This window comes from Sciurus carolinensis, chromosome 4 (assembly GCF_902686445.1).
Source record: "Sciurus carolinensis chromosome 4, mSciCar1.2, whole genome shotgun sequence".
In the NCBI taxonomy this organism is placed as follows: Eukaryota; Metazoa; Chordata; class Mammalia; order Rodentia; family Sciuridae; genus Sciurus; species Sciurus carolinensis.
In genome coordinates, this window is record NC_062216.1 from 96,980,618 (window position 1) to 97,008,593 (window position 27,976).

Below are 27,976 nucleotides of genomic sequence, written 5' to 3' on the forward strand. Positions count from 1 at the left end.
TATCAAGAGAAACTGCTAGAGTCAGAAGTTTTTAGTCAGTTTAAGGCCTACAGACACAAATAGGCTTAATCTATGTTTGCTAGTAACAGAAGTATAGAGATCTCTACTAAATGTTGTGTTCACATTCCTGATGACCTAGACAATGTGAAAGCTCCCAAATGAAGGCCTGTCTTCTCCAGCCTTTGCTAGGCCTTGTTATGGGAACAACTTCTCAGTTCTTCCACCCCCTGTCCTGTACTTCCATGTCAATTAATCAACTTATATTGCAGAAATATCAGGATCTCACAAAAAATTGGAGCCTGGCTGCAGATGTGCCTCCAGGATTGGAGCCTGGCTGCAGATGTGCCTCCAGAGAAACTATCAAGTCTCCAGTTCTTCCTGTCACAATGATACCAGCTCTACGTCCACACCCCAGCAGGAAGTAATTACAGAAGACTGACCTTCATCCATGTACCCCCAAAAAATTTTTTTATAAAAAAGGAAATGGGGGAATGTTAGGTATAAAGCAACCTTTCTCTCCCGTTACAGGAACCCAGCCTCCTAACCCACCTGTCAATCTGCCGTTAAGCCCGCCTCTCCCGTTACAGGAATTTCCGGCTTACATCGCCGTAACCTTCCTGCCTCCCACATTACGTTCCAATATGTCATTGGTCCATCATCAGTCAGTCTGTAATAATTCTCCTCCGCGATTGGTTCCTCCCAGCCCGCGAAATTCCAATATCTGACAAGGAACCCTGCGCCATTTCCTTCTTCCCCTTTCCCCTTTCCCCCCGAGCGGACACGTTTTGTCCGCATAAAATAAAGTTCCTTGTGCGGGACCTGTATCTGTGGAGCATTTTTTCTGGGAGTTATTGACGAACCAAAACTGCCCCTTACATCTAACTAACATGAAGTAATATATAAACCTGGCTAGTTTGAAGCTGCTATGTTGTCAAAAACAAATGGAGGGCTAGGGTTGTGGCTCCATGGTAGAGCACTTGCCTACCACGTGAGGCACTGGATTCGATCCTCAGCACCACATAAAAATAAATAAATAAAATGAAGATATTGTGCCCATCTACAACTAAAAAAAAAATTTTTTTTTAATGGAGAAACCACAGAGACAGATGGAGCCCCAGCTGTATTTATAGCTCAGGAGTTAAGAGTTGTGAGTGAGTAAGGCTTTATTTGATTTCAGACTTCAGCCTTCAAACCTCTCTAGTGCATGCTGAGAAGAGTACAGGGGCAGCCCTGCCAAAATCTATCCAAATCACACATTTGTAAGCAAAGTGATTATTCTGTTGTTTTAAACCCATTTATATATTGTCAATGGATGCTTCTATATTACCCAACATAGCTGAATAATTATGACAGGATCTGTATACCAACAAGACCTCTAGTATTTACTATCAGATCCTTTATGGAAAAAAAACTTGCCAACCCCTAAGTAGTACAGGTATGGCTTTTTATAAATCAATAGATAAAACATTCCTTTCCTTCCTTGAAGTTAAAACACTATTTTAGAAAGGCATTCTTTTACCTATTTAAAAAAATGGTGTTTTTCTCATCCTTTAAATCTATTAGAATGTCACTTCTCTAAAAAGTCTTTTTTGTATAGAGAAGCAATTAAAGCCTTGCATCACTATGTACTCAGACATTGTAGAGAGATAAGAATTATTAGCACTCTAATTTTACTTTATCTCTGGATTGCAAACTATTCAAGGACTGGTGCCCTATTTCAGAAACCTTAAATGTTCAAGTGTACCATCCATTGAACAATATACTATTTGGGGCCAAAATAAATGGTGATTGATGAAAACAACAGGAAAAAAATTGTGGCGCTGAACATGATGTCAGTGGCTGCACTGCTGGGAGCTGTCCTTGGCAGAGTTAATTTTCCTTCCCCTCCCTTTGCCTGTCAATTCTAAATTCTAAAGAAAAGCCTCACCTAAATTATTAAGATGTTAATTAGTAAATAAGTTTTTTGTAGGTTTGTAGAAGCTAACATCAGATGCCCTTCAATAACATCAGAATGTGTAATGTCCCTCTTTATTCTAGTCCTGTGCATCAACTAACACAAAGCATTAAACTGCTGTGAGATTTACTTGCAGAAAAGTAATATGTTTGTCTAAAGGACTAAAGGAACTAGCCCCAGGAGGTCTAGGTTAACTTCAATGTTCCAGTCCAAGACCCCATTCAGTACACAGTCTTCCTGCCCACTGTCCCTCCTTTCCCACCTTATAAAAGTTCTTTTGTGTACCTGAGTTTCCCAAGAAGATGGTAGCCTCCTTCAATTATCTCTGGGCCAGCCTTAAATAAGCCTGATTTCCTCTACACTAACACTCATCTCATGAGTATTGGCTTTTGAGTGGTGAGCAGGCAGACTTAGGTTCAGGAACCGCATCAGTGCACCAGTAAAAATGCCTTTATGTTTCACATCACTGAATATGAGACTAGGAAAGAACTAAGGTAGATTTAGTTAACTCTTTATGTTAACAAGAATTAAAGTACTATGTATATCTGCATAGAATAAGATACAGACTTAGATAAAACTGATGAATACCTGGATTTGCTAAAGGGAAATTTGCTTATTCCTAATCTTGGGAAATAACTATACAATGAAAGGCTGCACATGACAGAATTCTTTCAAGGTTGCATTCAAATTAAAGATGCTGGTGGTGGGGAAGGAAAAAATAACAGAATGAATCAATCACTGAAGCCAGAACTGGGGACAGGCAGTTAGTGTAGAAATAGGGGATCGGGTCAAATCGAGGAAATGAAGGCCATGAAAGCCATCTGCCTCTGGAAGTTGGAGACTGCCCCTGGGAGAATGGAATGTAAAGAATCTCCAGAGCCCATTGATTACCAAATTTACGTGCTCTTATCAAGGACTGCAAGCAAGGAGCTGCTAATTAATGCCCCCTGGACCCTTGCCTGGCTGAATCACTTTGGCCCACCCACTGCCCCATCTGCTTCTCACTTTTTACATCTCACCTGAAAAACCAGGCCTAGTCACGTAGGCAGGAAGGAGAAATAGCAGGGAGAGGACTGGAGAACAAAAGAGACCTTAATGTATAAAAGATGCAGGGTGCGCTCACTGCTTGGGACTTTAGAACATCAGCCATGGCCCCCTTCTCCCTCCTGGGAGAACTCTGTATTATTACTACTTTTAAATAAAACCTGCTGTGCTGGCGATATAGCCCATCATGTAGAGTGCTTGCCTCTCAAGCTGGAGACCCAGGTTCAAGGCCCCGGCACTGTTGGATTGTGGAAATTCAAAACAAACGAAATAAATAAAACCTGCTTAATATGTTTGCCTTGGCGTGCTTCTCTAGTGTTCAAACTTCATCATCAGAGGGAGAACTCGTCACCAGTAAACGGGATATCAATACCATTACCCTATGTAAATGCATGATTACACAAATGGTACGCCTCTACTTCATGTACAACCAGAGAAACAAGTAGTACTCCATTTGTTTACAATAAAAAAAATTAAAGCTGCTTTCATTATAACAATAAGCAATTAATTACTGTGTTGGTATTATGAATGAACTGATCCGACACATAAACTATAGTCAATAAAGATTATATAGAAGGGATGAGATGAATTACTATTGCTCCAGGCCACTTCAAGCTTGTTTAGCATAATGCATGGCACATCAGTATTTGCTGAATGAATGAAAGAATGAGAAAGAAAACAAAAAAAAAAATCTTGGATACAGGACCCAAGATTTAGTTCATCTCTTGATCTAGCCTGCAGTTCTCTTTTTAGTAAACAATACAGAGACTTTTGGGAATATAGCTCAGTTGGTAGAGTGCTTGCCTTTCAAGCACAAAGCCCTGGGTTCAATCCCCAACACCACAAAAAAAGAAAACTAACAAAAACAACAACAACAAAAAAAAAAACCCAGAGACTTCTAAAGATTTACTTTTATTGATAGGCTTTCCTGAACATGGTAAACCACAAAATCACAGCTCACACTGGTTTTTGAACAGCCACCCAAAAATTCCCTTAAGAGTCTGTAGGTTTCTTGAACACATATTCAAGCATTTACAAGAAAAGCTTGCCAAAAGTTGTATTCAAAGTGAAGAAAGACCTTCTATACTATAGATAATAGAAGTAATTTTTTTCTTAAATGCTCTTCCTATAAATAAATAAATAAGGTAGTAGATACAAATTCTTTATTCTTAAATGCTCTTCCTACAAATAAAAAAAATAAGGTAAGAGTTATATTTCTAATCTGGGAAACATGAACTAGAAAATACTGTTTATTGCTTTCTCATTTTGGGGTACTGGGGATTGAACCCAGGGGTGCTTTACCACTGAGCTACATCCCTAGTCCTTTTCATTTTATAAGACAGGGTCTCACTAAGTGGATTAGGCCTTGCTAAGCTACCAAGACTGGCCTTGAATTTGCAATTCTCCTGTCTCAGTCACATGAGTCACTGGGATTACAGGCATGTGCCACTGTGACCAGTTACTTTTTCATTTTATTGGTTCATCTCGAACCCGGGTTGGTCCACACGCTGGGCGAGTGCTCCACAGAATGAGCTATTCGCCCACTACTTTTTCATTTTAAAAAGACAGAATTAATTTTGTAAATTACTAGAAACTAAAAGACACTTTATTCTTCAGAAAACCTGAGATAAAAATCAAGATTTGCCTCTGAGTGCAGTTTTGTTTTGTTTTGTGGTACTGAGGATTGAACTCAGGCGCATTCTACCATTGAGTTGCCTCCCCAGCCCTTTTTTTGAGACAGGGTCTTGCAAAGTTCCTGTGGCTGGCCTCAAACTTGGAATCCTCTTACCTCAGTCTCTCAAACAGCTGGGATTTCAGGTGTGTACCACCATGCCCAGAATCTACCACTGTGTTTTAACAGTCTCTTGTTATCCCTTAATATTGCTATTACTAATAATATCCTCATCTCACCTATCCACAATAAAATAACTAAAAATTAGAGTTGTCATATGGTGACCAGATTGTCACATTTAATAAAATTAGTTTATCCAAAATATGCTAACAATGTTGTCTGAACCTATCCCAGTTGGAGTGACCAAATATCTTCATCTCTCTGGATGCTTGTAGGCGGTTTGGCTAGAATTTTTTAAATTAATAATTTAAATAATAATTTTCTTTTTCAATTTTTTCTTTTTTTCTTTTACTGTTGGCCAGAGTTTTATAATTCTCTTTTCCATATTCTATAGTATAGCCTTGCCCTCATTATTCAAATAACAGAAAAATTACTCAGAAAAGTCAAAAGAGCTAGATGGTTTGCCCTCCTTTATTCCTCCCTCCTTTCTTTTTGTCTCTTCTCTGTTTCCCTCTTTTAATAAACATTTATTTTATTCCATGTATTACACCAACTTTGGCAACTCAGAAGAGAAATATGAAAATAATCCCTCCCTTTAGGGAGCTCACATTGTAGTAGGAAAAACAGACATACACACCAACAATTATAAAACATTATGATCAGAGCTACAATGGAGTGTGTTCAAGATGTTACAGGAAGAGACAAGAGAGAGCACCTAACTACTACTGCTTAAGAGATGATTTTGCACCTGAATAGACAATAATAGGAAAGAAAATTATTATAAACAAGTAAGCATTTCTTCATTTATTCAATGATTTGAGCATTCAATGATTTGTGCAAAGCTAGGGATCTAGCAAGGAATAAGAGAAACTGTGCCTGTCTTAGTGCTACGTACATTATTGCAAGAGATACAGAGGTAAGTCCTAGCTACATAATTAATTATTTAATTGTAACTGGGGGGCTGGGGATATAGCTCAGTTGGTAAGAGTGTTTGCCTCGCAAGCACAAGGCCCTGGGTTCAATCCCCAGTACCGCAAAAAAAAAAAAAAAAAAGTAACTGGGATGGGTGCTACAAAAAGGTACAATGTACTAAGAGACCTGACAGAAAGTTAAGAGGGTAGTGGAAGGGAATGGCTTCTCTAAGGACACGTTTAAAATGAAATCTTAAAGTCAATTAGAATCTACTAGGTGAAGGAGAAGTAGAAGAAAAACATCAGCATAAACAAGAGTGATCATGTGAAGAATGGGATGGAGAGGAGCAGAATACCAGTTTGTAGGGGTTCAGGTAAGACATCTTGGTGGTCTGGACTAAGGTGGGTGTATAGAAACAGTGGAAGTAGATGAATAATTAATTAGATAGGGGAGAGGGTGAGAAAGTAAGAAATTCCAAGGACAACTTCAGATTTTGATTTAGGCAACTGGGTGAATGGCTGTACCATTCATTATCCAAGATTAATGGGAAGGACTGTGAATTCAACTTTGGACATGCTGAGCTTGAGATGCCCATGAAATATTCTAGTTGCAAGGTTAAGGAAAACAGGTGGAGCCCACCAGCAATGGCTGAATTAGAGTCCCAATCCTATGATTCTGTATAGTAAGGCAGAAACTTAAATGAGTCAAATGCAGACTTACTTTCATTGTAATATCAAACCTATGAATGCCATTTTGGGTTATCCATTTCAAATTTAAATACTTGCTTAGTATGCAAAAAGTATACACATTCCTTTTTCCTTTGACTCCTGCAAGATGGACATCTGAATAATCTTTTTCTGCCAACATTTTACCTGCCAACATTTTACTCTTTCTTCATCCTACTACTCCACCCTTCTCTGTGATCAAAGTAAACTGCACACTTACAACTTTATAGATTACAAAGAACTTTACACTTTTAATTAAAATCATTTGTAAGATTATTTTATTTAGAACAGATATACAAAATGGAATACTTAGATTTCATATAACATGTTTAAAAGGGTATTGATCATGTTTTCTTCCTAAAAATTCCTAGGTGTCATGCATTGTTAAGAATAAGAACTACCTACAACAACGTTATATGAACAGTCACAGATGCCAACACTCAGGTTACCTCAAAGTGATCTAAAAGTGGGACTGGTGAGAGAGTGGAAGAACTTCAGCTCTGTGCTGCAATGCTTAGTTCCATTTAAAACAACAAGTAAAGACCAGAAGTGAACATGTCAATGTTGATACATCTTAGTTCTATGTGTTGTGTATATGAACTTTTGTTGTACTGTTTAATGACGCTTCAACTTATTTTTTCATAAAAATCTCAGAATTGGCAAACAAGACATAAAAATCAATTAATTTAGAAACAATTTCACCTTCACATATTTGTTTTCTATTATACTTGCACTGTACTAACATATATGGAATTTTTTATATAACCAAGTTCACTACTTTGAACAGTTACTTTATGTGTGAAATTAATGACCTGTATTCAAAATCACCACTTTACTTGGAAGAGAAATGACTAATATTATAGAAGACAGGGACTTGGAGTGGGATTTTACTATAGGCAAGACAAAACTTTGTAACTTTAGGCAAGGGTAAATTATAGGTTCATACAAATGCACTTACTAATAAATCAAAGAAAAAATTAAGGGCAGTAAATCTATGACTCAAACTAGTTTAATGGGAAACTTCTGAAGATTTTTCAGGAGTACCAGCAAATCCTTTTAGATAGGTAGTTTAAAAAAAAAAATGCCATGTGGTATTTAACCATCAAAACACAAGTCTTTTCATTTATTCTTTAGAGGAAAATGTTTGCTGCTTTTATAAAATAATCTCAGAAACAGGAGGTTTAAAAAAAAAAAAAAATACCAAAGACAGATCAAGGAAGCTGACAAGTGCTTTAAAGATAAATGTTCTGCAGACAGAAGCAAAAGCTATCATAGATATCTATTCTTTCATTCAATTGATTAAGACAAAGAAAATATACCAACCGTGGCATTCTGTTTCAAATGAATACAGATTGATACTGTAGAAAGAACCTACTTTTGGAAATCATTCTGATTTCTCACAGAATAATTTAAAAATAAATATTTAAAATAATTTGAAATATCTTACTAATTTAAGAAGATTAAGTTCTAAGCTCTATTCGCATTCTTATACATTTTTCCATTACTTTAGTTGAGATGCTCCTTTCCTTAACACTTCTTTATTAATTTGCTGGTGTAGGCAGCTGATAAATTATTTTTTGGCACTGCTGCCTGTTAACTATTTAGTCAGAGTCTTGGTTAGGTTCCTCTAAGTTTCCCAAAGAAAACCAATCATTGTGCTGTACCCATTATCTATATACTCTTTTCACCATTCACGGTATTAATTTCCAACAAAATGTCATCTCTGTTTATTTTGGTATTGGGTAAGTTTGGGAAAATACATTTTGCTCTGTAAAGAATCAAAATTGAAGTGCTAAGTGCTTTAGGCATTTGTTCTTACAAAAAACACCATGCTTTCCTTTTCCTGGAGCAAGCCCAGACTGCAAAGTCTTTACTGTGATAAAAAATACCACCAAGGGTCAAGCATTTTCCATACCATTTGTGATGCAAATCAAAACTAAGATACATAGTTTTCTCTGGAAAAAGCAGCAGGGTAGTGGGGGGCGGGGAAGCAAGCTAGTAAAAATGATCTGGATTTGGCCTCAAATGCTCACTGCATGACTTTGGACAAGTTTCTTAATCTCTGTGAAGTGTAAACATGAATTCACACTGGGTACATGTAAATATGTATGTGAAAATAACACACCTTGAAGTACCTAGCAGGCTTCTACTAAATATTAATTTTCTTTTCTGAAAATATCAAGTCATAATGGGATCTTTTATGTCTATCAGTTCTCTTTTAAATTCTCAAAAAGAACTATACTTATCATAGTGTCTCAATTCATCATTAATCATTTCTATGTCTATCAAGACTGATTTCTCATTTGCTCAGTTTGGGGCCTCTTGAATTATGTAATCACAGAGTTGATAAAAGTTCAAAATAGTATCCAGGCTTCTAAGAAGGACTCTTCCCAAAGTAATCAGAAAACTATGAGCTACTTTATTTTTAAGAATCTCTAAAGGAGACTTTTAATCACCTCTGGCTAACTTATACTGATTAACATTCTTTTTTTTTTTTTTTTTTTTTTGGTACTGGGGATTGAACTCAGGGGCACTCAACCACTGAGTCACCTTCCCAGCCCTATTTTTTTTTTTTTTTTTTTTTTTGGGTGCTGAGGATCGAACCCAGGGCCTTGTGCTTACAAAGCAAGCACTCTACCAACTGAGCTATCTCCCCAGCACCACCAGCCCTATTTTTTGTATTTTTTATTTAGAGACAGGGTCTCACTGAGTTGCTTAGCACCTCACCGTTTTGAGGCTGGATTTGAACTCACAATCCTCCTGTCTCAGCCTCCCAAACCGCTGGGATTACAGATGTGTGCTACCGTGCCTGGCTTGATTAACATTCTTTATAACAAATTAATACTAATGTGTAAATGAAGTATTTAAGTTCCTTTCCAACTTCATGCTGTCTTTAAAAATGACAAATGATAAGCCCATCATATAACATTTCTTAAAATATGAAAATTGTAACCATGTTTCTTCCATCAGGAAAACAGAGTAATTTCTCTGTTTATCAAAGCATCTATGTATTATTACAAACCTACAACACAGCTTAATAGTAGGAAATAAAATGAGCTTTGGGGGTCTGTTGTATAAACTTGTTAGCTGTGGGAATCCTAGGTGAGTAACTTCTCTGTGCTTCAGTTTCCACATCTATAAAATATGAACGATATTAGATTTCTCATAGAATTACTTGAAGGATTAAATTAAATGAAATAATGTAGACATTCAAAATATAGTCATTATTGCCATTTAGTAAGGTAAAAGGAAGGCTGAAGAGAGAATGGGGTGGGGAACATACCATATTCACTGCATCTTGATCAAAGGGATTCCATTCTATATTCTGAGGATAGTGAGCCAGAACTTTGGATTTGAATGTTCTTCTCAAAGGACTCTGGTCAAAATTTTCACCTAAAACAAATAATTAATAATTAGTTAATACCTAGAAACTTTTCCAAATCATATCATAGTTTTATATTTATTTTGTAGAGTATTTACTTATAATGTTGAAACGTGATTCGAGTTCTACTTCTAATAATAGTCTGAGTTGTAAAATTTCCAATGGATAACTGGCAAATTGTTAATAAGACCACTGCATTTAAAACTTCAGAATCTGTGAGGCAGGAGGATCAAAAGTTCAAAGTCAGCCTTAGCAACTTAGCAAGGTCCTAAGCAACTCAGCAAGACCCTATCTCTAAAAAATTCAAAAAGGGACTGGGGATGTGGCTCAGTGGTTAAGTGCCCCTGGCTTCAATTCCCAGTACCCGCCTCCCCAAAAAAGAAACCACTTCAGAATCTGAATTTAAAAACAGTGGTTTTACAATTGATAATAAAAATCAGGATGTGCAAAAATAATCACTGCTGTAACATCACTGTGCTCATTTCAATATATAGTTCAAATCTTTTATATGGAAACATTCAATTCACTAAAGAAACATCCTGATTTAAGTTAATCATACTTCTTATGATCTGTATCTATGTGTTCATACACAGACAGACCCACTGTTACAGTGTACACAGGAGGCAGTTTTGCATGAATTTCTAAAAAAAACTTTGATATATGTGATTTTATATACAGACTCTTAGGTAATATAATTAACAAAATTAGAAACATCATTGTTAAATTGGGCTGGGGATACAAAGCAATGATAAGAGTGTTTGCTTAGAAAGTGTGAAGTTTTAATTCCCATCTACCATGTGGCAGCAGGGTGTGGGGGGGACATTATTACCAAGTTGTTTAATTTAGTGGACAGAACACATTAAACTTTTTTTTTTAAATGAACTCTTCTAAGTTAAATTCATCACCTGTCAAAATTCTGCAAAGATTAGACTATATTTTACATAAGAAAACTCAGTAACAGCTGTCAGATCAGCTCTTTATCTCCTTGACTAAATTAATTCCCATAAGACCTGTTATTCCCAAATGCCTTAGTTTTGTAAAATATTTTAAGATGAATGGATCTTAAATTTCCAATGTCAAAAAGTTGAGATCAGGGAAGTAGAAGCTTAAATCAATTTCTTTCTCCTGGTTTTCTACTTCTAAAGTTCTAATTAAGTGCAAAATACTAGATATTACAGCAAAATATAAACATCATTTACCAGTATTTGCATAATTAAAAATATCACAAAGCAATCTGACTTACAAGTCATACTCTGACATCTTTTTAGACTTGATTTCCATTTTGGGTAAAAATATGAATAGATAGGTACTAAAACACCTTTGAGTGCAAAACTTAACAGATCATAGAAAGAGGAAAAAGTCAAATTATAAAATGTTGTTGGAGACCACAATATGAAACACACAGGAGCTTTTGTGTATAAGGGCACATAATTTAAATACATTTATAGAGGCAATTAAACTACTGTTTCTAACTGAAGTATTTGGCTAATGATCATTTTCCTTTGAATTTCTCTGATTTAGGCAAGTACTACATCTCTATAATCTCTTCTATCCCACACTTCAGCTTCTAAGACTCAAGAACTTTTACCTCCAGAAAAGAAACTGTTAATGAAGAGAAACCCCTAAGAAGAGCTTATCAATTTTGGCACCATGCTCCAAGGTTATATAAACACCAAAAAGTCAATGGAGAAATGGAAAACTATGCGTGAGTCAATATAGCTGAAGGTTCAGAACTGTAGTCAAAGTTCAGACTGTTGATTTCAGGGTAAATGATGTCCTTAAGCTGATATAAGATTTTCATGTGAACATGAAGAATTTTTATATTGTTCTCTTCTTTGTAAGAAAAAAAAATTCACTTTACTTTAGGTCCAAGAAAAAGTCAAATAAAACAAAAATTTCCTCCTAGTTCTAAAAAACTCTGCTGCTGACCGTGCTACTGATGCAGCAACAATTATACTGTGAGATAACACAGAGTCATAAGAAACCTTCTCCTAGGCTCACCATCACAGACCAAAATGCTTAGTTTTATTGTCCATAAATGTTAGAAAAATATGAAACACTATAAGAGTGGTAGAAAGAGCACATAATCCAGGATATAGTCCTTGCAACACTTACCTTTTAACAATTTCCTGCCTGTGTTTGGTTAAAATAGTGATGTTATCTTTATTCTATATCAAGTTTATAATGGGACAGAAGATATATCAGAGAAATCATGAAAGTGCATTCTCAATAAAATTGTTCTATTACCTAAGGAACACTACAACTTCTTAAGGATCAATGAAGCAACAAGAAATTACCTCCAGAAATTAGAAAAACATAAAATCCACAAAACAGCAACTCAAGTCTAAGAAAACCAGTGCCGCCACCACTACCTCTACCAGCATCACCATCTCCACCACCATCACCACCTCTTAATTCTGCTAAAGAGGAAGCAATAGGAAAGATCATTGAAAAATGTACAGCTGTCTTGGCAAATATTATTTTGAAATTAGGGAAAGAATAAACTTTTCTGAAGTTCTAATATCACTAAACTTTTTTGAAATTCTAATAACACAGAAATGAGTGGATGCAAGTATTCCTAATAGTACACTTTTGACACGGGAGCTAGGAAAAACAACTTACTTTTCTCATTTTTGAATGCATGTTTTATAAACCTCTAACTTAGAATTTACCACTGGGACTAAACAAGAAAAAAGACTAGGTCTGAAAATTGGAATTCCCAGGAAATGGAATTATACATAAACATCCTTTACTTAAGTTAAAGTTTACCTTTTAAATATTATAATGAAACAAACAATGATTATAAATTTGTAGCAATACTAACATCCTTGAGAAGGCTTGGGTTCAATCTAGCGATTGAACTGCCAAAAAATGAGCTCCCATATTAATATCCTTGCCCTAACTATATACAGACTTAATGTCGAGTACTATTGCTGAATAACCAACTAAATTAAAGCTGCAATTAAGCCTTCTCTCCTAAGAAAGCAGGAAATATATGCCAAGACAGCTTAAAGACTAGTGAATACATTTTTTCAAGGCTTAAAGCAAATGAGGTCTTTATGAAAATCAAGATGCAGACAAGAGAATAGAATACAAAATAATATCTATATTTGGATAGATTTATCTAAAAAAACTGTATAAGGAAACATTTATAATGGGCTTGGGGTGAATTACAATAAAGATTTCTAATGCCCCACCCTTTTTTATTTTAACTGTTATTTTTACCTGAAGTCGTATTTGTAGCTTCTTGGCTCTTGCCATGACGATCTGCTTCTAGCCATTGGTACAAAACTACATAATGTAACAGAAACAAAAAGCTTTATGAACAAAGAAAAACAAACAAAAAAGCAAAACTGACTTTGAAGAATGGAAAATGAGAATAAAAAATTGAACAAAAGCAATTAAACACAAGACATTAACATCAAAAAAGTATAGCTTAACACCAGTGGAATGTAGTTTATGAGCTTAGTAATAAGAAAGCAAAAGAGAATAGGCAATTTTAATGTAATAGTGAAAGGCCATTTAAACACCTATAACAGTTTTTTTTTTGTATGGGGGAAAAGCAAAGCATACACATCCTCTTCTAAAGACTAATTTCAACAGAAATATCCAGAGAAAGTTAGTGCTTTTATAGTGAAGTATAATGAGAGTAAAATTAAATGATCAATTTAAAAAATTGTATTCCAACCACTGTACACCTAATTAGAATGGCTGAAGTCCAAAAAATTAACAATACCAAATGCTGACAAGGTTGTGACGTGACAGGAACTTTCTTATTGTTAGTGGGAATAGAAAATAGTACAGCCACTTTGGAAGATGGTTTGTCACTTCTTATAAGGTTGAACATAGCCTTAAAATAAAACCCTATAACACCAATCTAACCATAAGTAAAACACCAAATTCTAAAAGGAACAACTTATAATATACCTGATATATACTCATCAAAAATGTCAAAAGCATCAAAAACAACAAAAGTCTGAGAAACTGTTTAAAAGGAACCCAAAGAGACATGACAACAGATTGTAATGCAGTATATTAACGGGATTTTCCAACAGAAAAAGGACAGGTGAAAACTAAGGAAATATGAATAGGGCACAGACTTAACAATAATGTATAGACACAGGCTCATTAACTGCAAAAAAATGTAACATATTACTGTAAGATGTTAATAAAAGGGAGAACTGTATGTGTGAGAGAGAAGTGTATGGAGACTTCACTGTTATCGTTTGGACATTTACTATCCCTTGAAAAGCTTGATTTGAGGGGCTGGGATTGTGGCTCAGTGGTAGGACACTCAGCACGTGTGAGGCACTGGGTTTGATTCTCAGCACCACATATAAATAAATAAAAATAAAGGTCCATCAACAACTAAAAAAAAAAAATTAAAAAACCAGAGTGAATGTTGAAAAGCTTGATTTGAAAGCATGGTATCCAATATAGTAAGAGTAAGGTTCAGAGGTAGGGCTTTTAGGCAATGATTATATCATGAGGGTTATACTTGTCAGCAGATGATCCATTTAATGAATTAATAATATGCATGAACAACAGGCTGGTAACTGTGGGTAAAGTGGTGTGTGGTTGAAGAAGTATATCATTGGGGACATGCCCTTGGACTATTATCTTGATCCTGGCTCCTCTCTCTCCCTCCCAGCTATCATGAGCTAAGTAGCAATCCTTTGCCATACCCTTGCCTCACCCTAGTCAGACAACTATGAACTCAACCCCTGAAACTATGAGCCCCAAATAAACTTTTCCTCCTCTAAGTTGTTCTTGAAGGATATTTTGATCACAGCAACAAAAAGCTAACTAACACATCTGTGTTCACTTCTCAGGTATTCTGTTTATCTAAAACTTCTCAAGAAAAACACGTATATTTGAAAAATTATATTTCAAAGTCAGGTGTGGTAGGCATGCCTTTAAAATACCGCAGCAGTATAAGGCAACTGTAGAGTCTTGCATCAAGTGTAGAATACAACAGATTATTTACTTGCAAAAATAACTTTAGCAATGAATCCAGGATCTAGAGTTCTATGATAATGAGGAATAAAAGTCTTTGCTTCAACTCATGTTCATCAAATGATTCCTTTTCTAATAAAATATGAAACAAGAAAACTTTAAAAAGTCATTAATGTTCCTGATATAATTAAAGTATGCATAATTTTTAGGTTTAATAATAAGTACTATGTGTTCAACAATATTTAGTAAATTGTATTTACTATTTAGAATTTTTCTTATTTTATTAGTACTGGGGATTGAACCTGGGGCATTTTACCAGTGAACTACATATTATTTTGGAACAGTTTTTAGGGCCTCACTAATTTGCCCAGGCTGGCTTTGAACTTATGTGATCCTCCTACCTCAACCTCTCAAGTAGCTAGGATTATAGGTGTAATTTTTATTATTCCAAAGAATTCTGAAGTGATTTTTGAATAATAAGCACAGCCTAGAAAACATGGTTCTAGTTCTGAATGAATATGCTTATCTAGTAGCCCATGTCCAATGACAATTTCTGAGCAAAAGCTTTCTCATATATAAAACATAGATGGTTTTACTATTGTAAAAGAACACATTATTATTAGATATCTACCTTCTAAGAATCATTTATTCAATATATTTCTGGAAAACCATATTCATATTAGTACTCATGTTGTATTTTATCATATAATATAAGACCAATCTTCACCTATTTCTAATGAATGCATTCTGTGCTAAAGAGACATCAAGAGAACAATATTTTGCCTTCAGGAACAGAAGAAAACCACTTACCATTAAAATATTTATAGTGACAACATTACAGAGCTAGTTTTAAGATGACTCAAACTGAAACTTTTCTGTTATGTAACTCAAAGAAGTAGTTGTCTAGTAGTTGTCTACTAAGGTAGACCTTTTTCTCCCTTTCCCCATTCACTATTTTTTGCTGCCAATACTCTCTTTCCAAAATTTTATAAGGAATCAAAAGTATGAGCAGCTGAGTTTAGGTTACACAGAGGTATCAATTATCTTATATGAGAATACTGCTTTCTTCCTCTTTCCCTCTTTGGAAGAAAAAAATACTATGGAAGAATCAACAAAGTTTTCTCTCTCTATCTTTGATACCACAGACTGAACCCAGGGGTGTTTTACCTCTGAGCCCTTTTTTCCCCCAGCCCTTTTTACTTTTTATTTTGAGACCAGGTCTCATTAAGTTGCTGACACTGGTCTCAAACTTGCGATCCTCCTGCCTCAGCCTCCCAAGTCACTAAGATTTGAGTCATCAGGCCTGGCTCAAAGTTTTTTAAAGTAAAGATATGTACAACAAGGTGGGGAAGGGGGTTAATGAAACATTACATCTTGCTTCATAGTCTATTACGTTATTCTAACACGGAAAAACTGAGTAAAAAAATGTTAGTAACAAGATTCACTGGGAGAGACACTCTGTTAAGAATAAAACATAAGTAGTATTATCCCAATGATTATCTGAAGTTGTCAGAAGCCAGAATGGCTCAGTTCATTTGATTTTCACTAAGTAGAAAAGGTCTCTGAGATTCTCTGCCATTAGTGTGACCTTTTTTTTTTTTTAAACCTTTCCTAATATTGCTTAGTATTAGCTAAGACGCAGGTTTTTAAATGGCACTGAAGTACTATATTAAACATATGAAATCATGCTCTTCATACATCAGGAAGAGCACAAAGGATTATGTGACTAATACCTTGCCAATTCTACAAGAGACTAGGATTTCCAAAACTGTGTAACATTAAAAAAGAAAAAACAGGTGTAGCAGTAGTTCATGCCTGTAATCCCAGCAACCAGGGAGGCTGAGACAGGAGGATTTTAAGTTTATGGGCCAGCCTTAGCAACTCAGCTTGGCCCTAAGCAACTTAGTGAGACCCTGTCTCAAAATAAAAAAGGGTTGGGGATGCAACTCAATGGTGAAGCATCCCTGGGCTCACTGCCCAGTACCCACTCCCACCAAAAAAAAAAAAAAAAAAAAAAAAAAAGAAAGAAAAGAAAAAAGTATCTAATGTTCATCAGTGACACAGGATCAGATTTTTATTTTTCATTGTTTTGTATTCTGGATTTCATAGTTAACTTTTTAAAAAAAGTAATCTCAGTTTTTAAAGTAATTTTACAGAAAAATTGGGAAGAACATAGAGAATTCTCATATACCCTGCAGTTTCTCCTATTTAACAATATATTAGTATAGTACATTATAACAATTAATGAACTAGTATTGATATGTAATTATCAACAAAAGTCTAAACTATATCCAGATCTCTGAGTTTTTATCTAAGGCTCTTCTTCTGTTCTAGAATCCTATTCAGGATACCACATTACATTTAGTAGTCATGTCTCCCTAAGTTCCTCTTGGTTATAATGGGTTTCTCAGACTTTCCTTGTTTTAGATGACACTGACAGTGTTGAGGAGCTCTGAATGGGTATTTTTACAATGTTCCTCAAATGGAATTTGTCTGACATCTTCCTCATGATGAGACTGTGGTTATGGGTTTGGGGGGAACAAGAATATAGAGGTAAAGTGCCACTTTGATTACATTATATCATATGTTCTATCCATATGACATCACTACTGATGCTAACCTTGATCAATTGGCTGAGACAGTGTCAGGTTTTTCTACAGTAGTTTCTCTTTTTTTCTCCTCTTTGCTATACTGTAAACTTTTTTTTTTAATTTATTTTTATTGTAAACAAATGGGATACATGTTGTTTCTGTTTGTATATGGAGTAACAGCATACCATTTGCATAGTCATACATTTACATAGGGTAATGGTGTTTGATTCATTCTGTTATTTTTTACTCCCACCCCTCTTTTCCCTCTATACAGTCCCTCCTTCCTCCATTCTTGCACCCCTCCCACCCCCCATTATGTGTCATCATCCGCTTATCAGTGAGATCATTCACCTTTTGGATTTTTGAGATTGGCTTATCTCACTTAGCATGATATTCTCCAATTTCATCCATTTGCCTGCAAATGCCATAATTTTATTATTCTTTATAGCCGAGTAATATTCTATTGTATATATATATACCACAGTTTCTTTATCCATTCATCAATTGAAGGACATCTAGGTTGGTTCCACAGTCTGGCTATTATGAATTGAGCAGCTATGAACATTGATGTGGCTGTATCTCTGTATATACTGTAATCTTTAGAAAGAAGTCACTTAACTCAGACCACCCGTAAAGAATGGGGAGTTTTGTCCCATCTCCTTGAGGGTAGAGTATCTACAAAAATTATTTAAGATTCTCCTGCAAGGAAGATTTGTCTCTTCTCCTGATTTTGATTCAAACTCTCAGTTACATGATTTTTTAGTTTATTTTTCAGCCAGTTAGGGGAGGGTTCCAGTGCCCCAGTAAAACACAGGGCCTTTCACATGCTAGGCAAGCTTTCTACCAGTGAGCTATACCCTTAGTCCTGGCGTGGTTTTTTGAGGGATGCTTTAATTTCTGGCAGTACAAAGCTCATCTTGTATATTTCCTGCCCCATTTCTAGAAAACAGTCATTTCTCCAAGGACTTCGTCATTCCTTTAACTGGAGAATGGCATTAGAAATGAGGATCTGGAACTGGGCAGGGAGGTGCATGCCTGTTATCCTGGCAACTCAGGAAGCTGAAGCAGGAGGACTACAAGTTCAAGGCCAGCCTGGGCAACTCAGTATGACCCTGCCCCAAAACACAAATTTAAAAGCTGGGGGCATGGACTAGGGTTGTGGCTCAGTCATAGAGTGCTCACCTAGAATGTGTGAGGCCCTGGGTTCAATCATCAGCACCACATAAAAATAAAATAAAGGTATTGTGTCTGCCTACAACTAAAACAAAATATTAAAAAATAAAAGGTTGGGGGCATAGCTCAGTGGTAGCATGCTCCTGGATAAAATCCCCAGTATAGGGAAAGAAAGAAAAGAGGATCTGGGTGCACTGGATGTGCTCATTACTACGGGCTGCAGAAAATACTTCTAGGCCCTTACAGGTTAACCAATTTTTACTTCTTACCCAAATATTTATTACCTAAATAAATATAAGGTATAGTTGGCAACACCAGTTTGTAAATAAATTTTAAAAATCTTTCATAACAGTACTTAGTGAAGTACATTTCAAATCCTCAACAACATAAATTTTATTATAAAGGAAAGCATTTTAAAGGGGAAAATCCCACACATTTCCTATCCCCTGGGGTCACAATCTATTTTCACTGTTTTTTCAAAAACATTCAGAAGATAAGTTACTTCTGGGTTCCACCCAACCCCATTTTGTCTACACTCGTACCCTCTTTCTCATGTACTTTACAATTCAAATTGTCCAACTAAAAGCAGCTTTATAGAAGCTATAGCTCTATAGAACAGCTTCCACTCTAAAAACTTGTGTTTTTTATAAAAGTTCCCATTACATTCCAAATATCTTAAAAAAGATATTTGTCAAATTGACAAATGTAAGGTGTTCCTACCTCATATTTTTCACAAAGCTCTGAGCAAATTCCTCTTTTCACAATTAGGCACCAAGTATCATTTGTGTTGTCTACGAACATAAGATATATTACATAGCTTGGTTTACTTACTGAATTGTCATGTTTGGTTATTTTGATGTAAATTTTTAAATGTTTAAGACAAATGGGAATATGGATATTAAATCACAATCTAATGATATTAAAGAGCTATTTAACATTTTTAGGTGTGGTAACTGCATCAGGGTAATATCAATATAGAGGTCTAATCCTTTAGAGATATGTACTGAAGTATTTTTCAAAAACCATACATGCTCAAAGACAGTTATAAAATAAATAATAAGAGGGGTGGAATATAGAAGAAATATGCTTGGCTAAGAACTGATAATTTTTGAGAGGTATATAATGGGTACATGGGGGGCTCACAGTACTGTTCTGCTTTTGTACTCAAATTCAACATGTAAAAATTTTTAAAAGTCACTGATGATAAAATAAAATAGGTCATTAATGATAAGATTAATAAGTATAAGCCTATCTTCAGAGGGCAGGAGGTAGTAAACATTTCAATGTGTCTTTCTAAAACATATGGACTTTCCTCTCCCTTTTATAAGACAACTACAATACTACTTTTTTTTTTTTACAGACTGCATTTTGATTCATTGTACACAATGGGGTACAACTTTTCGTTTCTATGGTTGTGTATGATGTAGATTCATATCATTCGTGTAATCATACATGTACATAGGGTAATGATGTCTATCTCATTCCACTATTTTTCATACCCCCCTCATTTCCCTCTACATAATCTAAAGTTCCTCCATTCTTCTCTTACCCCCAACCACCTCACACCCATTATGTATCATTATCCACTTATCAGGGAAAACATTCAGCTTTTGGTTTTTGGGAATTGGCTTATTTCACTTAGCGTGATATTCTCCAATTCCATCCATTTATCTGGAAATGCCATAACATTATTCTTCTTTATGGCTGCACAATATTCCATTGTGTATATATTACCACAGTTTCTTTATCCATTCATCTGATGAAGGGTATCTATGTTGGTTCCACAATCTAGCTATTGTAAATTGAGCAGCTATAAATATCGATGTGGCTGCGTAACTGTAATGCGCTAATTTTTAGTCCTTTCAGTATAAACAGGGGAGTGGGATAACTGGATCCAAAGGTGGGTCCATTCCAAGTTTTCTGAGGAATCTCCATACTGCTTTCCAGAGTGGCTGCACCAATGACACCTAACAAAACAATAATTCCCTAATATGAAATATTTGATTATTACTGAAATTTTCAGTTATAAATGTCCTTTTAAAAAGCAGTCTGCATCAGAATTCAAATTAAATCCATATATTATGAATTGCTGATATGCTTTTAAGTCTCTTTTAATTTTAGGATTTCTTCCCCATCTTCTCCCCCACAGGAGGTTTATTGTGCTGAAAAACTTGATTAGAGTTTCCAGAGTTTGGACTTTGCTGACTGTATCTCATGCTATAGCTTAATATGCCTCTTTGTCTTCTATATTTCCTAAAAATCGATACTGTAATATAAAGCTGATGAGTCAGGCTACAGCCATGCTCAGTGATGCATGCCTATAATCCCAGAGACTTGGGAGGCTAAGGCAGGAGGATCGCAAGTTCAAGGCCAGCTTCTACAACTTAACTAGACCTTGTCTTAAAATCAAAAAATAAAAAGGGTATTATCTTCCCTGAAGAAGGAGTGTATCAGATGACATGAAAACATGAAAGATGGAAGTTAGGTGTAAAAAAGAAATTCTTTCTTATCTCTGGACCTCATTCCATTGTGCCTAGACCACAAGCAATCTAGATATACTTAATGACTTTCCTTATTGGTGGGAGAAAGAATCTACCATTGGGGATACATTTTGGTTTCAGTGAAAGGGCAATTCTGTATCTGAGAAAGGATGAGCTCTGTAAAGGGCCTAAAAGACCAGACAATTCTTGGAGAAATGAAAGCAGTCATATAAATATTTTTGAAATTATGTTCCTTTCCATTTATGATTTCCTCTATTATCATTAGGTATTTTGCAAAGTCTTACTGTTCTCGGTTATAAAAATTAAGACAGGTCAGTGTTGTTAAGAAGGAGCTATACTCCCCAAATCCAGAATGGTGGTAGCAGCAAATTGGTGAGATCCCCAAGCAGAGGTGAAGCTTAATAACAAGATTTGTGGTTACAAAGTTCAGCTGCCCTTACCCAAGTGTTCTCTCCTCTGTCAACTCTTAAAAATTGGGCAGTTATTAAAGGAACTTGCCTGTCAGTCACCTCCATAGCTTCTCCTTTTCTGTTCTTCCCTATGTATTTGTGTTCTACTGGGTTCTATCCTAGATCATGTTTTCTTACTCTATCACACTCCACCAGCTTATGCTACGACCCATATTAATGACTTCTATCTTTACACACACACACACACACGTACCAGTCACTCTTCTCTCCAGGTCAGCATTTCCAAGTGCTTATTGGAAACCTCTACCACAAACTATTAAAACTCCAAGTATCCTAAAATGAACCCCTTATATGTCTCCTATCTCTTCTTCCTCTATTATCTGTGTCAATTAATGATACCAAGTGATAAAATGATACTCACCCAAGAAAAAACCTGAGATTTATTCTTATCTCTTTCTTCTGTTGCAAGGGGGAAATAAAACTGGAATGAAAGCAATCCCTTCTAGCATATAAAGTGTTTTCTGTAATAAAGATGGTTGATTATTCTCATCATGAGGAAAATGATTCTTAGTTATTGGTTTCCAGAGCATATATATAGTATGACTAAGCCATATGTGACCATGGGTAAGCTACTTAGTCTTTCTGTGTTTTCCAAAAGGAAAATGGTAATAAGTGAAGTTATGTCATAAAAATAGTAAATATTATGAAGATTATTTCTTACATCCTTCCCAAAATGTTATGAACATGCTCACTTTTCCAAGTAAGCATGACAGCAAGCAAGTCTAACAGCATTGCTGACTTCAGAGTTAGTTCTGCACAAACTCACATAAATAATAGTTATCTCATACTAGACGATGGAACCACCATTCTTGGAATGGAACCACCATTTGACCCAGTTATCCCACTCTTGGCCTATACCCAAAGGACTTAAAATCAGCATACTATAGTGACACAGTCCCATCAATGTTCATAGCAGCTCAATTCACAATAGTTAAACTATGAAATCAACTTAGGTGCTCTTCAACAGATGAATGGATAAAGAAAATGTAGTATGGAATATTACTCAGCCATAAAAAAGAATGAAATTATGATATTTGCCAGTAAACAGACAGAACTAGAGACTATGCCAAGTAAAATAAGTCAATCTCAAAATACCAAAAGTTGAATGTTCTCTCTGATATGTGGATATTAACACACAATAAGGGATGGGGAGAAGAATAGAATTTCATGAATCAGACAAACGGGAATGAAGAGAAGGGAGAGGAGATGGGAATAGGAAAGACAATAGAATGAATCAGACATAACTTTTTATGTTCAGATATGAGTATACCACCAATGACACTCTACATCATGTACAACCATAAGAATGGAATCTTAATTAGAATAAGTTATATTCCATGTATGTATAATATATAAAAATATAATCAACTGCCATGTATATTTAAAAAGAACAAAGAGTTCTGCATCTTTTTGTATCTATTTGTCATTGAAAGAAAACTTCACTTTCACAAATCTACTGTTAAGTATTGATCAGGAGTTTAAAGAACCCTACAGTTATTAATATAATTCTCTTTCCAATGCCCTACATCTAAATATTAACCATTTCATCTTATGTAACTTTCAATTTATAAAAAAAAAATCTATCCAACTCTAACTATCTACCCCTACTGCCAGTACACTAACCCAATTCACTATCATCTCTCTTATGAATTATAATTATAAATGTCATCATTGAGGTGGGCATGGTAGCACATGCCTGAAATTCCAGTAACTCAGGAATTTGAGCCAAGAGGATGGCAAGTTTAAGGACAGGCTGGGCAACTTAATGAGACCCTATCGAAACAAAAAATAAAGAGTTGGGGTATAGCTCGGTGGTAGAGTGCCCCAGGGTTCAATCCCCACTACAATCAATCAATCAATGTCTTTACTGTTCTGTTGATCTTTGGGCTTGCTCCCCACTAATCCCTACTCTATAATGCAGCTAAGAAATCTTTCCAAATACAAATCTGATGTTACTCCCATTCAAACCCTTTAATAGTGCTTCATCATTATAATTTATAAAATGTTAGGCTGAAATAATCTTTAAGAGGTTATGCAGCCCCCTCCTTAACTTACATTAAGACGACATGGAGGCAGACTAGAGGGAGGTTGTGTTCCTGGTCTCTCCTTAACTTGGGTTTCAAGGAGAGGATATCTGTTTCTTGATGAGGCGGTTTTTGATGCTTATCGATCCCCTGCTGTTTACCCCATTTGTCTACTGCAATCACCTGCAGTCTGCCAGCATATCAACGCCTTTTTGAGTACAAATTGCTCACTGTCAGGCACCTATCATCCACCATTTGCCTGCCTCTTGTCTGTCCATCGCCGCCTGCCTTTCACCTATCCATCATCCATTACCTAGGTTTACCTCCCGATCATCCAACAACAGTCAGCAAACTGATGGCAGACGGCCAGTGGAGCGCCAGCTGCCTTCTGTTGCCTGGAAGTTCACTGTCAAAGTACCTGCAGGTTTGATTACACGTGGCTGCCACCATTTTGAGACAACAGCCAGGCCCCGAAGGACCCCTGGCCAGACTGACTGAGCCCCGTCTCCAGGAACCCTCACCCTGACTGATCACTCCCTGCCAACGAGGCCCACACATCGACTGACGGCTCCCTGCCACCATGACCCCCAGAATGACTGACTGTACCCTATCACCAGGACCCCCGGACCGATTGATTGCACCCCACCTCCAGGACCCCTACCCAACCAACCGCACCCCGCCTCCAGGACCTCCAGCCAAACATGCCCATACCCCCAAGCTGCAGTTCTCCATTTGCCAATATATTTGGAAGCCAGAGCGGCCATTAACGTTCAGGGTTATTATTGAGATATGATTTGTATTCCCAGTCATTTGGGCTTATTTTTGGTTTTTAACTTGGCTTGGTTTCGCCGTTGAGTGGATTTTTCTATAAGGCAGTCCCCCTCCCTTTGCTGACCTACATTGTTGTTCTTCATTTCCTCCTCATGGAATATTTTATTGAGAATATCCTGTAGCACAGGCTTTCTATTCGTAAATTCTTTTAACTTTTGTTTATCATGGAAGGATCTTATTTCATCTTCAAATCTGAAGGTTAGTTTTGCTGGGTATAGGATTCTTGGTTGGCAACCATGTTCTTTCAGAGCTTGAAATATGTTGTTCCAGGCCCTTCAGCTTTTAGAGTCTGGGTTGAGAAGTCTGCTGATATCCCCCTTAAGGGAACCACAAATCAGCAAGACATAACAATCGTAAATATTTATGCCCCAAACAATGGTGCATCCCTGTAATCACACAAATCCTTCTCAATTCCAGGAATTAAATAGACCACAACACAATAATTCTGGGTGATTTTAACATACCACTGTCACCACTGGATAGATCTTCCAAACAAAAACTAAACAAAGAAACCATAGAATTCAATAACACAATCAATAACCTAGACTTAATAGACATATATAGAATATTCCATCCATCAATGAGCAAATTCACTTTCTTATCAGCAGCACATGGAACCTTCTTGAAAGTAGACCGTATGTTATGCCACAAAGCAGTCCTTAGGAAATGCAAAAAAATAGAGATACTGCCTTGTGTTTTATCAGATCATAATGGAATGAAATTAGAAATCAATGACAAAATAAAAAACAGAAATTACTCCAACACCTGGAGAATAAATAACATGCTATTGAAAGAAACATGGATAACAGAAAACATCAGGGAGGAGATAAATTCTTAGAGGTCAGTGAGAATGATGATACAACATATCAAAATCTCTGGAAAATTCATTCCATGGAGTGCATTCAAGAAAAGAATGAAAAGTCAACAACTAAATGACCTAACATTACAGCTCAAAGCCCTAGAAAAAGAAGAACAGAACAACACCAAGAGTAGAAGACAGGAAATAATTAAAATCAGAGCTGAAATCAATGAAATTGAAACAAAAGAATTCAAAAAATTGACAAAACAAAAAGTTGGTTCTTTGAAAAAGTAAACAAAATAAACAAACCCTTAGCCACACTAACAAAGAGAGAAAATTCAAATTACTAAAATTCGTGATGATAAAGGAAATATCATGACAGACACCACTGAAATACGTAACGTAATGAGAAGCTACTTTGAAAATCTATATTCCAACAAAATAGAAACTACTGAAGACATTGACAAATTTCTAGAGACATATGCTCCTCCCAAACTGAACCAGGAGGACATACACAATTTAAACAGATCAAATTCAAGCAATGAAATAGAAGAAGCCATCAGAAGCCTACCATCCAAGAAAAGCCCAGGACCAGACAGATTCTTAGCCGAGTTCTACAAGACCTTCAACGAAGAACTCATTCCAATACTTCTCAAATTATTCCAGGAAATAGAAAAAGAGGGAACCCTACCAAACTCATTCTATGAAGCTAGTATCACCCTCATACCCAAACCAGGCAAAGATACATCAAGGAAAGAAAATTTTAGACCAATATCCTTGATGAATATAGATGCAAAGATCCTTAACAAAATACTGGAAAACCATATCCAAAAACATATTAAGAAAATTGTGCACCACAATCAAGTGGGGTTCATCCCTGGAATGCAAGGATGGTTTAACATCCGTAAATCAATAAACGTAATCCATCATGTCAACAGACTTAAGGATAAGAATCATATGATTATTTCAATCGACGCAGAAAAAGCATTCAACAAAATACAGCACCCCTTCATGCTCAAAACACTAGAAAAAATAGGGATAGTAGGAACATACCTGAACATTGTAAAGGCTATTTATGCCAACATCATTCTTAATGGAGAAAAACTGAAAGCATTCCCTTTAAAAATGGGAACAAGACAGGGATGTCCTCTTTCACCACTTCTATTCAACACTGTCCTCGAAACTCTAGCCAGAGCAATTAGACAGACTAAGGAAATTAAAGGGATACGAATAGGAAAAGAGGAACTTAAAGCTGTCAATATTTGCTGATGATATGATTCTCTATTTAGAGGATCTAAAAACTCCTCCAGAAAACTTCTAGACCTCATCAATGAATTCAGCAAAATAGCAGGTTATAAAATCAACACGCATAAATCTAAAGCATGTTTATACACAAGCAATGAAATATCTGAAAGGGAAATGAGAAAACAACTCCATTTGCAATAGCCTCAAAAAAAATAAAATACTTGGGAATCAATCTAACCAAAGAGGTAAAAGATCTCTACAATGAAAACTACAAAACATTGAAGAAAGAAACTGAGGAAGACCTTAGAAGATGGAAAGATCTCCCATGTTCTTGGATAGGCAGAATTAATATTGTCAAAATGGTCATACTTCCAAAGGTGCTATACAGATTTAATGCAATTCCAATTAAAATCCCTATGACATTTCTCATGTAAACAGAAAAAGCCGTCATGAAATTCATCTGGAAGAACAAAAGACCCAGAATAGACAAAGTAATCCTGGGCAGGAAGAGTGTGATACAGGAGGTATCACTAAACCAGATCTTAAACTCTACTATAGGGCAATTGTTACAAAAATGGCATGGTATTGGCACCAAAACAGACAGGTAGACAAATGGTACAGGATAGAAGACATGGAGACATACCCACATAAGTATGGTAACCTCATACTAGACAAGGGGGCCAAAAACTTACAATGGAGAAAAGATGGCCTTTTCAACAAATGGTGCTGGGAAAACTGGAAATCCATATGCAGTAAAATGAAACTAAACCCCTATCTCTCACCCTGTACAAAACTCAACTCAAAATGGATCAAGGATCTAGGAATTAGACCTGAGACCCTTCACCAAATAGAAGAAAAAGTAGGTCCAAATCGCCATCATGTTGGCTTAGGACCACTATTCTTAAAAAGACCATAGCACAAGAAATAAAATCAAGAATCAATAAATGGGATAGATTCAAACTGAAAAGTTTTTTCTCAGCACGGGAAACAATCAACAATGTAAAAAGAGAGCCTACAGAATGGGAGAAAATCTTTTCCACACACACTTCAGACAGAGCACTCATCTCCAAAGTTCATAAAGAACTTAAAAAACTTTACACCCAAAATACAAAGAACCCAATCAATAAATCAGCTAAGGAAATGGGCAGACACTTCACAGAAGAAGATATACAGGTGACCAACAAATATATGAAAAAGTGCCCAGCATCCCTGGTAATTAGAGAAATGCAAATTAAAACCACCCCACGATTTCATCTAACTCCAATTAGAATGGCTGTTATCAAGAACACAAGCAATAATAAGTGTTGGCATGGATGTGGGGAAAAAGGCACACTCATACATTGCTGGCAGAGTTGCAAATTGGTACAGCCACTCTGGAAAGCAGTATGGAGATTCCTCAAAAAGCTTGGAATGGACCCACCATTTGACCCAGCTATCCCACTCCTTGGCTTATACCCAAAGGACTTAAAATCAGCATACTACAGTGATGCAGCCACATCAAAGTTCATAGCACCTCAATTCACAATACCTAGATTGTGGAACCAATCTAGATATCCTTCAATTGATGAATGGATAAA

General features: G+C 36.0%; 1 protein-coding gene and 1 non-coding gene across 5 annotated transcripts in view; one reads left to right on the forward strand and one right to left on the reverse strand.

The window, feature by feature from the left end:
• The window catches only part of Dennd5b (DENN domain containing 5B), a 191,599-nt gene that overhangs the window by 104,944 nt on the left and 58,679 nt on the right, over positions 1-27,976 (reverse strand). For 2 of the 4 annotated variants that reach the window (XM_047549050.1, XM_047549046.1), the window contains exons 2-3: positions 13,035-13,100; positions 9,711-9,820 (exon numbers count right to left, since the gene is read on the reverse strand). In XM_047549050.1, coding sequence (XP_047405006.1) covers positions 9,711-9,820; positions 13,035-13,100 — 176 coding nt within the window. The remainder of the gene's footprint in view (positions 1-9,710; positions 9,821-13,034; positions 13,101-27,976) is intronic. The other 2 variants (XM_047549051.1, XM_047549049.1) reach the window with 1 other exon arrangement.
• On the forward strand, positions 5,753-5,827 carry Trnaa-cgc (transfer RNA alanine (anticodon CGC)). Its single transcript has one exon. It is a non-coding gene; the product is annotated as a tRNA-Ala (tRNA).